We start from the raw sequence: 15,303 nt of genomic DNA on the forward strand, positions 1-15,303 counted from the left end.
CCTAATGTAAATACGGCCATATACAGGGTGTATTGAATGTAGATTTTTTTATTTTAAATTGTTCGCATTCACTTGTATAACTTGTAACCATAATATTGTTATTATATACTTAGAGGTGAAAAAATAATCATAACATTTGGATACATCTTGCTGCATTATAAAATATAAAGAAATTATGTGTAAATATATCAACATACTATATATTTGGTTGGTACTTCTTGCCGTCCTCTCGGAAGCATTAGTTTGTTTTTAATTTATTGATCTACGAAATTAAAAAATATTCATATACAGGATTTTTTTCACTAGAACTTTGTAATGAACATTGTGGAATGGTTTGTTTTATTTTCACATTGCAGAGAGTATTAAAATATTATGACCCGCCATAGTGAGATATTAAATCCCGATACACCCTATATAGTATGTGTTTTTTAACTTTTCATAAAACAATGTAAAACTCGGAATTCCTTGTAATTTTGAAACATGATTATGTTGCGTGCACGCATCAGTTATAATAAATAATATCGTTTTTCTAGATTAGTTTAATTATTATTAATATTAATTGTTTGAAGTTTAATTAAATTAAAAACAAGAGGTTTAATTAAAAAATTCCTCGATTATTTTAACTGTCGGCTCGCGTTTTTATTCATCATACAACAACTACATTAGCTTTAATCAAAGTCAGTTGACTATAAATAAACAGGAACAGGATTTTGTGTTGGCCAAAATTCAAACGTTTGGCGGATAGAAAAAACTGTAATACACAGAAATATCGTACAGCTTTACTAAACTTTCACAGAATCGTAGTGCTGTGTATACAATATTTTACTAATGCGGTCCTATTGACAAGAACTCGAAAAAGCGCTTCGAAACGAATTTTCTAGGTATACAGTTTTTTGCACTGCACAATATAATAATAATACTAAAAGATGTATATATATATATATAGATATGTATTTTATTAAGTTTGCTCATATTACGTCGGTCGTCAGGAAAGCCAACTAATTAACCCGAAACGTTTATTAGATTTTATTAATCGTGGAACACCGACGGGTAAGTTTCGGTTAAAAAACTATAAACTTATTTTGGCCGTTTTTTAATTAACTTTTATTAAAAACGATCCTTGACATATTATATTTGACACGTGCGTATCTGGACATTTTTTTTCAAAAAAACACTGTAATATGACAGATGTATAGATTTTTTATTTCTCTAGTCAAGCCCCACTGTACTTTCTTGCCGAGTCTGATGTTCCCGAATATTTGAGTTGAGAATCGTGTTGTTGAAATGTCTGTATCGGTCTTACCCAAGTTTGACGATACGGTCGTGCACTCTCTGAGACCGCGGGGGGCCTGTCAGCTTACAACATCCCTCTGGCGGACAGGACGCGTGGGTGTCATTGGCCGTGTACCTGCATTACCATTATGTCTGAAGGCGAATCCGTCGTGTAATGCTGCGCGTGCATCCAATTGATAATATTATAAACATACAAACAGTCGTTCGGATCACGTGGGAAGCCAATGACAGCGCTGACGTTTTATATTATCCGTTTTTGTTTCTTTTACCTTTTAATACACATTAGGAATGTCTTTTATGTAAAAAAAAAAATAACAGCCACCGTCCAAACAACTGCGCTGTACGCTGTACAACAACGGCTGCTGCAGTACAATCGGGAGGGACACGAAGGGAACGGCGAGAGATATTTATTTATTTGACTTGTCTCGCTGAAGATTAAAGTCTCGCCAAACGTCTGATACGAACGCATTGACCGTGTGAGCACCTGAGCACGCCACGTCCAATAAGTATAAACGTCGCGTTTAATTAGTGTTGTGGTGCACACGCATCCAAACAACGCAAAGACCTGTTTTAATATCGTCTACAATAGGCGTGTCTGCTCGGAAGGTGTGACCGACCGAAAATACAAATTTAAATAACGACACGATATAAGACGTTATGCCGCACGGATTTAATGTCTAAGAGTCGGTGGACATAATACGGGAGATTGAGGATTGCTTGGCAATTATCTTTCGGACAGACCAATTAATTAACATAGGTTAATCTCACTTAGAGAAAACATCGAACAATGTTTTTTTTTAACAAATATGTTAAGTTAACACTATTGTTTCGTCGTAAATTTGGTAGAATTCATAGTAATAGTTTGGTCCATACAATTTTGTATATTTCATTTAACTTGACGAGCATTTTACTAGTTTTGTGTGTTATAAATTAAGCTGGAAAGGCGTCAAATTTCAATGAAAATACAGCGTTTCATTTTGTAACTTCACTCTAAACATAATATTACAATACGAGTGTGTAAATATGCTAATGCCGACCCGTTGTGTACGCTTTTGTTAAAACGAAATCTGCACACGTATGGGCAGTGAGCATAAAGAACGTGTAAAAAGTCTAAAATCGCCACTACTGAAAGGTAACCTAAACGGTGCAGGTGTGTATGGAATAGCAATCGCTCGTATACGTTCTACAGCAGTCCAACCGTCTGTACCTATAAAAGAAAACGTAGGTACAACAATATATTTATATATATTGTTATGATACCGAGTTTGAGATAACTGTATTGTCGATTCTTATTATTTGAATACACTATGTAATATGTTTATTCACTATTGTTATGTTAGCCGCTGTTGTTTTCCTGGGTTCGGCCTATCCTTTTTACCCTTAGAGTCAATTACGGGGTTTCTTAAACACTCCTCCGAGTGAGATTGTCAAGGTGAAAAATACACGCTGCTCCGAAAAGCGAATACCGCACGAAGTTCTTATATCGAAATTGGTTTATCGTTAAGATAACGTGCACGCTTGCCCACGTTCTCATTAATTTCTTCGAAGCTTTTGACGGTCGCGGGGGAAATTAATCGACTATCCGGACTATCCGTGTTTACCCTGGTCTTTGCGTGTCAAAGCTTAATTGAGCACATTTATCTTCAAAACCAGTTAAAAGGCAAAACGAAATTGTTAGACTGCGATTTCCGTTTGGCCTTTTTGTCGAAGCAATAGGCGACTTTAGTAAGGCAACACATCTGTGGCTGATGAGGAAGAAGGTGTTAGGGCTAGACTATTTATATATTTTTTTAAATTATACAGCTGGCACAAAGGTGTAGACACTTCATTATTATGGTAGGTACCACTTTTACTATAATAATAGCTGTCTACTTTTTGGTACGATTCTTTATCAATATCAGTTATTCGAGTAATCGGAATTAAACACAATGCTATATTGTCGCGTACAACAGCAGCCTTCACATTCAAACAAATCGACTACTGCTACAGACAACAAAAAAAAAAAAAGAATACACAGTAAGTCTGTTTGGGTTAATCGTGGGGGGGGGGGGTCGATAACGACTTGTAAAAGATAGTTTGCAAAAAAAGGAATTATTATATTATTTCGGTCGTCAAAAAAAAAAGAGCTTCTCAGTCAAGATCAAAAAGTGACATTTGGGAAACGCATAGCAACGCAAGAAAAGTTTTGGCGGTGATATTTTTTCTTTTGAAAAAAGGAAAATAAGTTAAAGACGAGTTTATTTTTGGGACATGCACTGCACGTGTCGCCATTAACTACCGGGTAAGTATTCGAGACACGGAACCGCTCCAAAGGAAAAAGAACAACAAAACTAGATCTTACCGACTATACATTCAACCGTTGGATATCTGTTGTAATATGTTTTTGACTGTCATGAACGTCGCTGTTGATATGATAAATTGTAACGTGGTACCTGTCAAGTACACCCAAAAAAGAAGAAAAACATGTCTTATGTATTAGTCGTTTTACATACCTATAAATATGTACTTATAAAAAAAATAGAAATTAACATTTTCTTTTCTTCCCACGTTTGTCAGTCTTGGCATTGTATAGTGTTTTGTTTTTTTTCAAAATGTAGTTTTTTGTCCAGATGCTAAAAAACACTTCTAGGTGTAGATTAGATAGGACTAAATATAATAATATTGTCTATAAATAGTGTTTGGATATTTTGATTCTGTCCAAAAGTTTAAATGATATTTTTGTATCATAAACCTTTTTAACTGTTCCTTTTTTAATAAGATTTATTTTGGATATAAAATTGTTCATACCCGTATCCACGTAATATCACTGTATTGGCTTTTATTAGGCTCGAAGGCCTTTAATTCGGTCGCATTGTCTGTTTCATATTAATATCTTGTCGACTCGGACCTTAAACCCAAGTCTGTCTATGACCGTTTGGTTTTGGCAGCAGTGAGTGTTCTACCGGCCGAATAGGTATATGTACTATACCATAGTGTTTCCTGAAAACCACTACCACGGTGGTCGTAGGTAGGATATTTAAATCACCCCATAAATATGCATGAAACGCCGGATGTATAAAAGAGTGCGGCTAATTGTGCGCTCTCCCCGTACGTATGCCCGGCAGTCTTTATACACCTACTTGCGTCTGTGTGTATAATTTTTTTTTTTTTTTTTAATTAAACGAGCTACTAACGAAAATTCAAGTACTACACACAAACCCTTTTGTCTATTGAAACGTAAAGTGCGCACGTACACGCTTATGCATTATACTGTACCTATACTTAGTACTTAACAACGCACACTTGCACATGTGCAGTGGAGGATCGTGTTACTTGGGCTTCCTTACAGACCCTGGGTTATTAACACATGGCTGGCGCATACAATGAGAGCGCATGTGACATGAGACCACTTTGTTTTTTCTTCGCTCCCTCCGACGGCGGTTTGTTTTCTTTGGCCACTCGACCACCGGTAACTGGGCAAATGATAATCGCACAGGCCGTTTGTCTGACGGTACGTGAGAATATACTGTTTGGTACGAACCCGCGTAGGCTATAAAACAATAATTACCCTCTCCTTCCCCCGCCAGGGGGTGCCTACGCTGTATAGACTTCAAAACTATTGTTTTATCGCATTCATAGTGTGTAATGACTACTCCCCAACAGTCTAAGTATCTACTGTATTATGCATAAAGACGAAGCCAGAAGTTGTGCTCAGCGCAAGCAGCAAAAGTCCCACAGTCATGCCCTCAAGAAAAACTGCCCTTTCCGTCTGTATAATAATAATAATATTATTATGTTATGTATACCGAAATTTCAAACAATGCTTACAATTATAAACCCTTGCGTAATATATAGTGTTTCCGGGAGGTCAATGGATACTCATCAAACATTGAAATAATACAACGCTCAAGCTTAAAGCTCTAATCCTAAGAACACGGCCTCTGGTCATTTTGGTCTTATGCTAGTTGTCGTCTTCGGTTCAAGTCTTCTTCTGAATAAATGTAGCCACAAAGATTTTTCTAGTTATAAGATTTTTTTTTAGCGTAAAAGCAGTTAACGACTGAAAAATGCGGTTACTGAGAATTCCAGAAAATTGCAAAATGGTTGGCGTCGACCAGTTATTATTCTAGAAGTACACCAATTACCGAGTGTCGGTATAAATACTTTTTATGTCTTTCAATAGAAAAAAATGACAAAAGCCTCGCGGTATAATCTATACTCTTTGGCCCTTGTTTAACGAACAGTAATAATAATAATTATTATTAAGCAAATTATTAATTTAACGCGCGTAGCCCGCGTTTGTAAGTTATAATCTTAATGTATTATTATAATATACAAATACTAAGAATTTCAAAACTCCATAAAACCAAGTTTAATTACATACAATAATTACTCGAGTTACACCGCACAATAAATATGATGTAATCTGCCGGGGTTTAATTTACAAAATTACAATTTCGTCTCAAATGCGTTACGTCATAAATTATAATATGATTAATATATCATACCACACCTGTTGTAATGACTTTGAACAGTAATAATAGTTATCGTATTACAATCGCGTTGGTTCTTTTACATGTTTCATAAATTGCGTTTTTCATTGTTTTTTACTTTACTATATACGTACAAAAATAAACAGACATAAATATTGTATTGTGTTGCTGCCCATATTAAAAAATAACCTCCTGCCGGTATTACAAGAGAGCGCTGCATAAATTTACTTAAATTAATAATAATATGCTAAACAACGCGTAGAACCCTACGAATAAGAGTGTAGCCCGTTTCGATTATCAGCTATTTAAATGTCCACAACGTAATTTCCCTAAAATTAATATGGACAGTAGTGCGATTGAATGGTTAATTTTATGTAAAACGTATTCATTGGAAATTCAAAGGCTTCTCCGGTAAAAGCTTTACCGGGAAACTGTCACCAATATTATCCTGCTAGAGTAAATACACATACTATATTAAAAGCCATGCCGGGATTAGCGTTTCAGGGTGCTTGCTTTTTTTTTTTAATTGTTCTACGTCAGTACCCCCAACATAAAGTATATAGGGACTAGCGCATTAGAACTTAAAATAGTATGCGTACCCTGAAAGTTAAAGCGTTCAGATTTGTATGATGTACCCCCCCCCCACTAAAGACTTTAAGACGATGGTTATAAATATTTTTTTTTCAATCTCATCCAAGCCCAACCCAACCGACCCTAGACAACTTAACGCGAAGTCATTAGGTCATTGCCTCCATAAGTCATATGTAATGTACCAAATAAGTATTTGAAGTATAATTTACTGGGAATTTTTTTATTTAGTAAAACGTGCACGTTGTCCGGAAATTTACTCGGACTCCTGATTATTTTCAATTTTCTCTCTTGTGGAAGTTCAATTTTTACCACTGCTCACTTCTGGATTAGTTTAAGATAGATTTTAGCGACTCTACAAAAACAAATTCCTACATTTTAATAACACATTCAACGTACCGTATGTATTGGGTGCCTGACCGGACGTTAACGTGCAATTGTAACGATATTCCTGCGGGATAAACGCGGACTGCGCGAGAACAAAAGGAAACGGTTAATAGAATTAAAAATCGAAAACCGAAAAAACGATACACCCCAAACCGCTTGTCTCGGCCGCGGTCACTATTACCTATACATAACACCCATTCATTATCGGCGGTGTTTATCAAATCTGCCCCCGGGTCCGACGTCGTGTACCGCATAACAACAGCAGCATGTGTATCAGTACATAGCGGAAGGGGGAAAAAATACCTTTGGTTGTGTTAACCGAGCCGCCGCCGCCGCCGCTGTGTCAGGACTGCAGGGCGCGGGAGAAGGCAACGGTCCTGGCCGTGGGGACTAGGTAGGTACACGGTACGATGATATCGTGACCGGATCCGGCCCGACAGTGTCTACCAGCATAGATAAATCTTCACAATACCTATACCAAGCAATATGTGCCCCTACCCCTTTTATCATTTATCCTCGTGCGTGTGTGTGTGCAGTCCAACGGGTTCGTCGCTCGTGTGTTATCGCGCCCGGGTCATTAGACTTGTGCGAGTCGCTTACAATGTTTTACAGGATGTATACACTTGTACGGTCGGCAAGATCTCTGAACGCACTATATTATACAATAAAGATGATGACATTAATTGTCTACACCCTGTACACGCGTTGCGAGTACCGCACGGCAATACGGGGGGATGATCGGCCGGCGTTTAACATAATATTATTAGCTGCCGGTATTATTACATTGCATTGGTAGACGGTCACAACACATATATTATAAACGTGCTTATTTAGTTGTGTGACTGAGGTTTTTGTTCTCTGCGTACTGTGTTTTCCCGACTTAAAGGGGTTTCGTTTTGTGAGAAAAGAACGCCGGGAAAGGGGAACGATAATCTCGAGAATGGAGTCGACGACAGTATTATGTACCCCGACAAAGTTCGCCAAAGGATTTGTCGTCCGGTCGGGGGCGTAGGACCCTAAGCTTTACGGAATTCGGAAAACCTGTAAGAAGCACCGCATTTCCGTGCCAATAAACAGATAATGCCATTCCACGAAGTCTATATTATGTTATCCTACGGGTTAAGTTGCTTTGTGCCTCATAAGTGGCCAACAATCATATGAATAATATATTTTTACTTTTACACGGGTATATTTTTAATCAAAAATAAATGCTATTTGGACGTACACACTAAACGGCTGTCTTGTAATATTGGCTACTTGTAATAAACTAAATATTCAAGTTTGGCCTGGTAGTCGTGCAACAATTCAGTCCAGTGGCCTGTCTATCTCTACACCGCGATGTGTAATTTAAAGTCGATTTCCACGACAGAATATTATCAATGAAAATAAAAATATAGGTTGCACTTGGTCGGCGCGCGGGTTACCACTTATTTCCAACCGTCTAACCCTTTTCGACTGTCTTGACGACCGCATAACCCGTATTATTATAATAGCATTATACATGTATAATAATAATAATAATAATCCGGTAGCGCCTTGAAAAGTGCTCCTTTGATCTATCCGACCCTCATCCATTGCCTACTGTCCTACTTGTAGTGTAGTGTAAAATAATACAGGTGTATATTATTATGTGCCTTTAATTTGTTCTATACTCTAAACATATAGTTGTTGTTCAACATCAAAGTCGGTGATGATTAATCGAGTGAATTAAATAAAAAACTAAAACAGTTGCCATGTACGAACTAACCATCGTTGTAACATACATACTAATATTACGCTATCTGAATAGCGAAAATCTAGCCAAGTGAATATGGTAATTTGTTTGTATTATTATTTGTTGCTACTGCAGACTGTTTTTAGATATAATATGACATTATTCTACTAGCAATATCCGAAAACTAAGCTCCATAAGAAATTGTTAGCACAGAATTTCGTTTTCCGTCAAAATCCGTCAAATCTGAAATTAAAAAAAAAACTTAAAACCTTAATTGGAAAACGAGCCGGTTCTAATGGATTACATATTTTGTTTGAAAATTTCCTTTGAATCTGAAATGTACGCAGTATAGTGTACTGCTTTTTTTTTTTTTTTTAATACAGAACCAATGAGGGGGAACTGTTTTTCACATGACTTCCCCTATTGTGTACTGCTATCGGATTCAAGGCTTCGGCGAAAATGCCTATTTTTTATTGTTGAACGTGAAGTTAATACCGGTTAACAAGTTATTATGTTTGAATAGTAATTTGAAAACCGAGTCTTTATCTGTCGCACATGAACTTACCAGTAATGATGTCGACCAGTAAAACATATTTAAATTTCAATATTTTATGATATGAAGGTTGATCGAAATAGTGTCATTTTTATTATCGAATATCGCAAACCGATAACGAAAGTGCCGAGTTTTTGTGATGCTGTTAACTCATGATGATGTTGCCGATAATAATAATAACAACAAAGACAGTGTTGTAAAAAAAAAAAACATAAGACGCAACAGAGAGTTTATGTCCTGTCGGTAACGCGAAGATTGCATAATATATGCTTGAAATGAGCGATCAGCAATAATTGCTATTGAAATCAATTGTTATTTTCCCTTATGAATCTGATATTACAGTCGAAAACGTCGAAACTGGGTCTATCGACCACCTTTATATTAGTGAGACCGAAATCAATTGATTAGTTTACTCGATAATTAAATAAAAAAACTATTGAAATTGTGTTAAGCCATTTTTACTGCAATGAAGTTGTTCGACGGACCATTCTATATCTTACAAAAAGGCGATGCTAATGTTTTGCTGATTATTGCTCGGATTGTGATGATTTCGAATTATGTGAGTTCGTGTTTGAAGATATAATTAATGCTTTCTCAACACCGGGTAATGCATTTCCATTTATTAATGTTGTGAAAATAGGGTGTGGCGATGATTCGTATTTTACTATAAAGTAATTAAATAAATAAATTGGTTAAAAATAAAATGAATTTTATTAATTATGAAATTAGTTCATCCGATTAATCAATTTTATTACATAATAAGATGTTTTTTTGGCCATTCAGCTAATCAATAAAAAATAAATGATGCGTGCATAACCGCCCATCAGATAGTTTGGCGCCGCATAATTTAACCAAATTCTGAACTAGATGGTAATATTCTTATAAAAATTTGATAAGCGTCATTAAAAAACTTGAACTAATTTTTATAAGAATAAAGAGCTTGTCAGTGAAAATTATATAATTCGTTTCACGGTTTATTTATAAATATATATTGGTCTCATGGTGAGACTCTCATTAAATTAGTTTATTTTATATGATGTAAATTGTAATTCATTATCTTTTCAAAAACATATGTTTATAATATGTAATTTGATTGCTAATCACAGTTTAATGGTATACTCTAATTTTTTTTAATTACAGATGCTTCGCACATTTATTTTAATATCGTTTAACCGTTGAAAATAATTACAGTTGTACACTAGCTAATAAATTACCCAATTATTGTTGCGCTGAATTTTCGTTTACTTAATAAATACAAATATTTTTCAGCAGTTTTTAAACGAATTTAAAACAGGTTTTTGAGCCGAATCGCTTGCAAATCAGATTACCGAACTCCCAGTTGTTGTTTTACAACAAACCAAGGTCTTAACGAGTTGCACTTATGCAAAATTTAATTGAAAATTTGATCCCTCGTCGAGAATCGTATATAGATTCAATTTTCTTTAAAGGACATACTTAGATAAACCTTAGCGTACAATGCTTTGCGCTTGTTGATTTCAACATTTCAGAGTTAACAAAAGGTTTTTGTCGGGATAGCGATAGTGATATTATACGGTGATAAAAATGAGATGACATTTTGAATGACATATTATATACAGCTACATTATACAAGGCGACCAGAGGTTGTTGCACATCGGACGATACATTATATTGTGTCCTCCGAATGGTCCAAGAGTCAGGTAAGCACCTCCGCTCGCTATACTTCAGGCGGTGCTCGAAATTGCGCACTTATCCCTTTGTAAGGCGTTTCGTTTTTTTATCTTTATTGCAAAGCAACGGGTCCTCGGTAGTCGTTCGGGTTTACGATTGTGTGTATACATAAATATCTATTCGAATGGCCGTCGAAAACTTTAACATGATATTGTGAAAATCATAATATATATTATAATATGTATTATGCAACGACGTACAACATTTTTTCAAAAACGTTCTCCTCTCCCGTCCGCTGCGGCGGCAACTTATGGCCAGCACATAATTCCGGTCGAGTTACCTGCACTATAGCGAAAAATAATTGTTCGCATACATCATCGCGACTTACACATGTGCACCACAACAACAACTATGTTTATATGTATACATGGATATAATGTGTATAGGTTTTGTATGTAAAAGAGCATACCCCAGAAGACTCGTAAATCACACGAGTCTAGTCCGCGACCTCCTCTTCGGCGTTTTCCTTTTTTTTTTTTTTCAAAATGCGCACACACACATAATATGCACATTACACGATATTATTATCCTGGAAATACTGCATATAAACTCTAAACTATGTTATATACCACTATACATGCCTCTCTCGTGCATGTACACATTGTATCATTGTACAACAACGGTCATAATATCAAGTGTACGCATATAAAGGCACTGCACTCGAAACTGGCTTTTGCAATTAAACGAAGAAGAATGTAATACAATTATTGTCCTACCTCCGTTCCGCTTTGTTGCAACGATAACGTGTTGGCGAAGTCAGTCTAGTGGATAATAAAAAAAAAAACAAGATTTATTGTACTAAGAGTATTACGTTTAATTAACTGCAGACATAAGATTGTAGGTCACGACGAACGAGTACAAATTAGTTTAAATTTAAAATTATAATAACGACAAATTACAAAACGCGTACCTACTTGAATGCATTCGACCAATTTACAATATTATTACAATTATATTGACCGATTTAGTTGTAATAATAAAATCTCTACTAGTCTAAAATGAGTGTACCTATGGATATTAAAATGCTCACTTCGAACTTGATCAGCATAATAATATTATAATTTCTAAACATTCATATATTCATCGGAGGCGTGTTTGCGTTTTATTAAACAAACGAAAAGACGATTTTTTATTTATATTTCAGTATCGTTAAAACGGGAAATGTTTAACCGCATGCAACTGCACGGTCGGTAATAATTTTTCGATTAGTATGCGTACTGCTAATATACACCTATATAGTGTATACGCCTCTGGTGATATATTTAGACAAGTTCGACGTTAACAAATAGGCGAAAATGAAAAAAATATTAGGCGTAGTCCCAAACTTTTATCCTCGCTATTAATCTTATAGATAATATTCACAGTGTGGTGCGATCAAGGAATTCGTTTCTGTGGCGACTACGACTATACATATAGTATCATTTTATTTGACACCGTTCAGTGCGGAATCAAATTTATTGTGTACATTTTTTTTAATCGAAATATTTGTTTTTTTAATTTTTTACAGAAACATTATGGCAGCCAAAACCATATCGTTGTTGATGGCGTTGTCGGCGACTGTGGCACTCGTGTCCGGTTCACCTCCGCCGTTCGTAAGTGCACTATAACACATACCTAATAATACGATGCTGCTATTATGATAATATTATACATAATTTAAGTACTACTAAACCGTTTGGGAGGCAATAAAAAAATGTATAAAAAAAAAAAAACAACTCACTGCGGGGGAATCTCATTTAAATTTTAATTGCTTCGGCGGCAGCTAATAACAATTATTATTACTATAACCGACATACGTGTATAGGGTTTGTTGTCACGTTTCACAATCGCTGCGGCCGTTCTCAGTCCGGCCTCTACCGATTATCATACATACATATTTATATATATATTTCCGTATCTACGGTTTAATTAATCATATTCGAAAAAAAGGGGGGGGGGAGGTCTTCGGCTACTGTGGCGAAACGCGCATTAGACTCGGCAGAGAGAAACCGTAAACCGAGATACGGAAGACGATGGAACAGGTTTACAGTGGGGAACCCGTATATAACATTATAATATTCTATACCTTATTATGTGCGCATAGGTAGGTACTTAGTGTGATATAAGGTAGAGGTACCTAACCTATACGGTGTACGATTTTTGGGTCGTGCCGAAACATTGACGGGTTCAAAAAACGCGGGGCCGTCCATTATAATAACATTGTGACGTGCAGTTGGTGCCGCTCTTTAAAGACCGGATCACGCGGACGTATTTTTTTTATTTATTATTTTCTTTTTTAGATGCACTTAAATATTAAAATTGACCGTCGTCGCCGTCGGGTGTGAATTTGACGTTGAATAGCCCGTATTTAATATACACGGTGTGTGTAGCATTAATGGCTCCGATCGGGGAGCTGTGTGTTTGTTGTAGACACTTTTCTTTACAATGATAAAATAATATAATATACATGCGTGTTATAATGTATACATAATATAATACCATGCATGATAACGACGGTCGTTTCGTAGGGAAAATATATACAAGTAATAATAAAAAAATAAACATGAACATTGAAGTGACAAATTCGATGGGCCGTAAAACGGCCGACCGTTAATTTGCTTTGGGCATATTATGGTAACCGAAATTTTAATTACATCACACTGCCCCCCCCCCCCACGACAAATGGCCGGGCTCCGAGTACATCGAAATAATAGCCACAAAATGTAGTTAGTGGTAAACCTAAACATATAACAAATCACTTGTGACCCGTAAAAGTGTTATACGACACCGAAAATAAATTTCAACAACGGTGGAAGGGGGGTGTTTTATGGGAGGGGGATATGCCGTTTTTAGCTAACTCTTTTTTTTTTATGATCCAATTTTAGTAACACTGTGAAAGGTTCGAAACGCCGTCAAAACAACAGCCGAAGTTTCTAAACTAGTCCAAAATTAAGATGGACAGCATTTACGACGTTTAATTAATTATTTACTGGGTATAAACAAAATTCAATTAGTTGATTTTTAATGAAAAAACAGCAAATTGAAGAATTATACGCTTAATGAGCTATTTGTTGGTACCTACCTATCAGCTAACATAAAATTATAATTAACAATATATTAAAAAAGACAATTCCTTTGCTTTAAATTTTAATTAAAAATTGCCGTTAAATTATAATCAACTAATTTGATTATATTAATGCGTTTTAAGCGTGGAACTAAATTTTATATTCATAAATGAAAAAATATATACTAATTTAACACAGTTGTATAGGTTTTTTAATTCCTAAGATTTTGATCACAGTTCCGGCATTTATTAAAGGGCTTAAGAGTAATTTAATAAACTATTAAAAATGAAATGGAATGAATATTAATTGTATTGCTGTTATTTAAGTAACAATATATTATATATTTTTTTTATTTTCAACGAGATTGGTATTTGTTGAACATTATTTATTATTCGATGATACTTAATCGAATGTACAATTAAATATGTTTTAACTCTTTTAACTAACTTTTTTGAATGTCAATAAAAAAATATTATCATTTAATTACCAACAAATTTTTTAGCGTTTGACTTTCAACTTTGCCCTTGAAATGGTAAGCAAAATGCATGGTATGGGAGAAGGTATTTATTATTATACGAATAATGTCAACCAGCCATTTTTTGTGTATTGTTTGTGAGATAATAAAATCGTTTTACAAAATTATGGGGGAATTTTCATTATAATATATTTGTAAATTGGACGCAATATTGAAACAGTTTTTTAAACCTAGACTACACCTGGCCTCAAATGGAAAATGTTAAGGGAGCGCACAATATTTTTAATTAATAGTATTATAATCCTATAATCAATTAAATTTATCTGGATGGCGGAAGTGGGCGTTAGTTTAAATTTGACCATGGGCAAAAGAAATCCGTTCGTATCAGATAAGCGGGAAAAATATAGAGTAGAAGTTTCTTTTTACCTTTAAAATTAAAAATAAAACAATTTATTTTTAAATGAATATTGCCTGACGTTAGATGTTGCCTAACGCTAATCGTCAATAAGTTTTTAGGTTTGTTTATCACGTTAATCCTTTAAAAAAAAAAGTAATAAGTATAACAGTAATAATAATAATAATAAATGCGAGTAAGGATATTACGTTTAATACGGTTAGCCTTTTAATTAAAAATTAAAACGTCCGCCGTAATTAAGCATTTTTTACACTACCTAAAAATTATTATAATTAAGTGGATTAAGTGATTAAAAAAATCATCGGTCTCGTTTGACAAAATGTCCCGTATTAATTTGTTCGGTATTTTCCATAAATTATTTTTCCTCGGTCCGAACGGCTTTCCCAAAGGCAGTTACTATTTCAGGTTTAATTTCACCTATTTTCACGGTCAACGCCCACATCCGACTATAATGTTTAAAATAAAATAAATTATACCAAAGTCTCGAGGCCGGGTTTTTTATTTCGTTCAAAGCTACGCTGTTTTTTAATCACACCAATAAAATAAAAATAAATAGTAGCAGCTGATGTTGAATAATTTATGTGAGACACGGTAACCAGAGTGGTTTGATATCATTAAAAAATAAATAATCTTAAAATATCCATTATTAGTC

General features: G+C 35.0%; 1 protein-coding gene across 1 annotated transcript in view; it reads left to right on the plus strand.

The window, feature by feature from the left end:
• Positions 1–15,303, plus strand: part of LOC126843805 (uncharacterized) — a 62,902-nt gene that overhangs the window by 16,364 nt on the left and 31,235 nt on the right. The window contains exon 2 of the mRNA XM_050581598.1: positions 12,225–12,309. Within this exon, the coding sequence (XP_050437555.1) occupies positions 12,232–12,309 (78 nt within the window). The 5' untranslated portion in view covers positions 12,225–12,231. The remainder of the gene's footprint in view (positions 1–12,224; positions 12,310–15,303) is intronic.

The sequence above is a fragment of the Adelges cooleyi genome, unplaced genomic scaffold (assembly GCF_023614345.1).
Source record: "Adelges cooleyi isolate 19-005CV unplaced genomic scaffold, UGA_ACOO_1.1 ACOO_flye_CR_arks_rails_tigmint_CR_PRNA_574, whole genome shotgun sequence".
Taxonomy (NCBI): domain Eukaryota; kingdom Metazoa; phylum Arthropoda; class Insecta; order Hemiptera; family Adelgidae; genus Adelges; species Adelges cooleyi.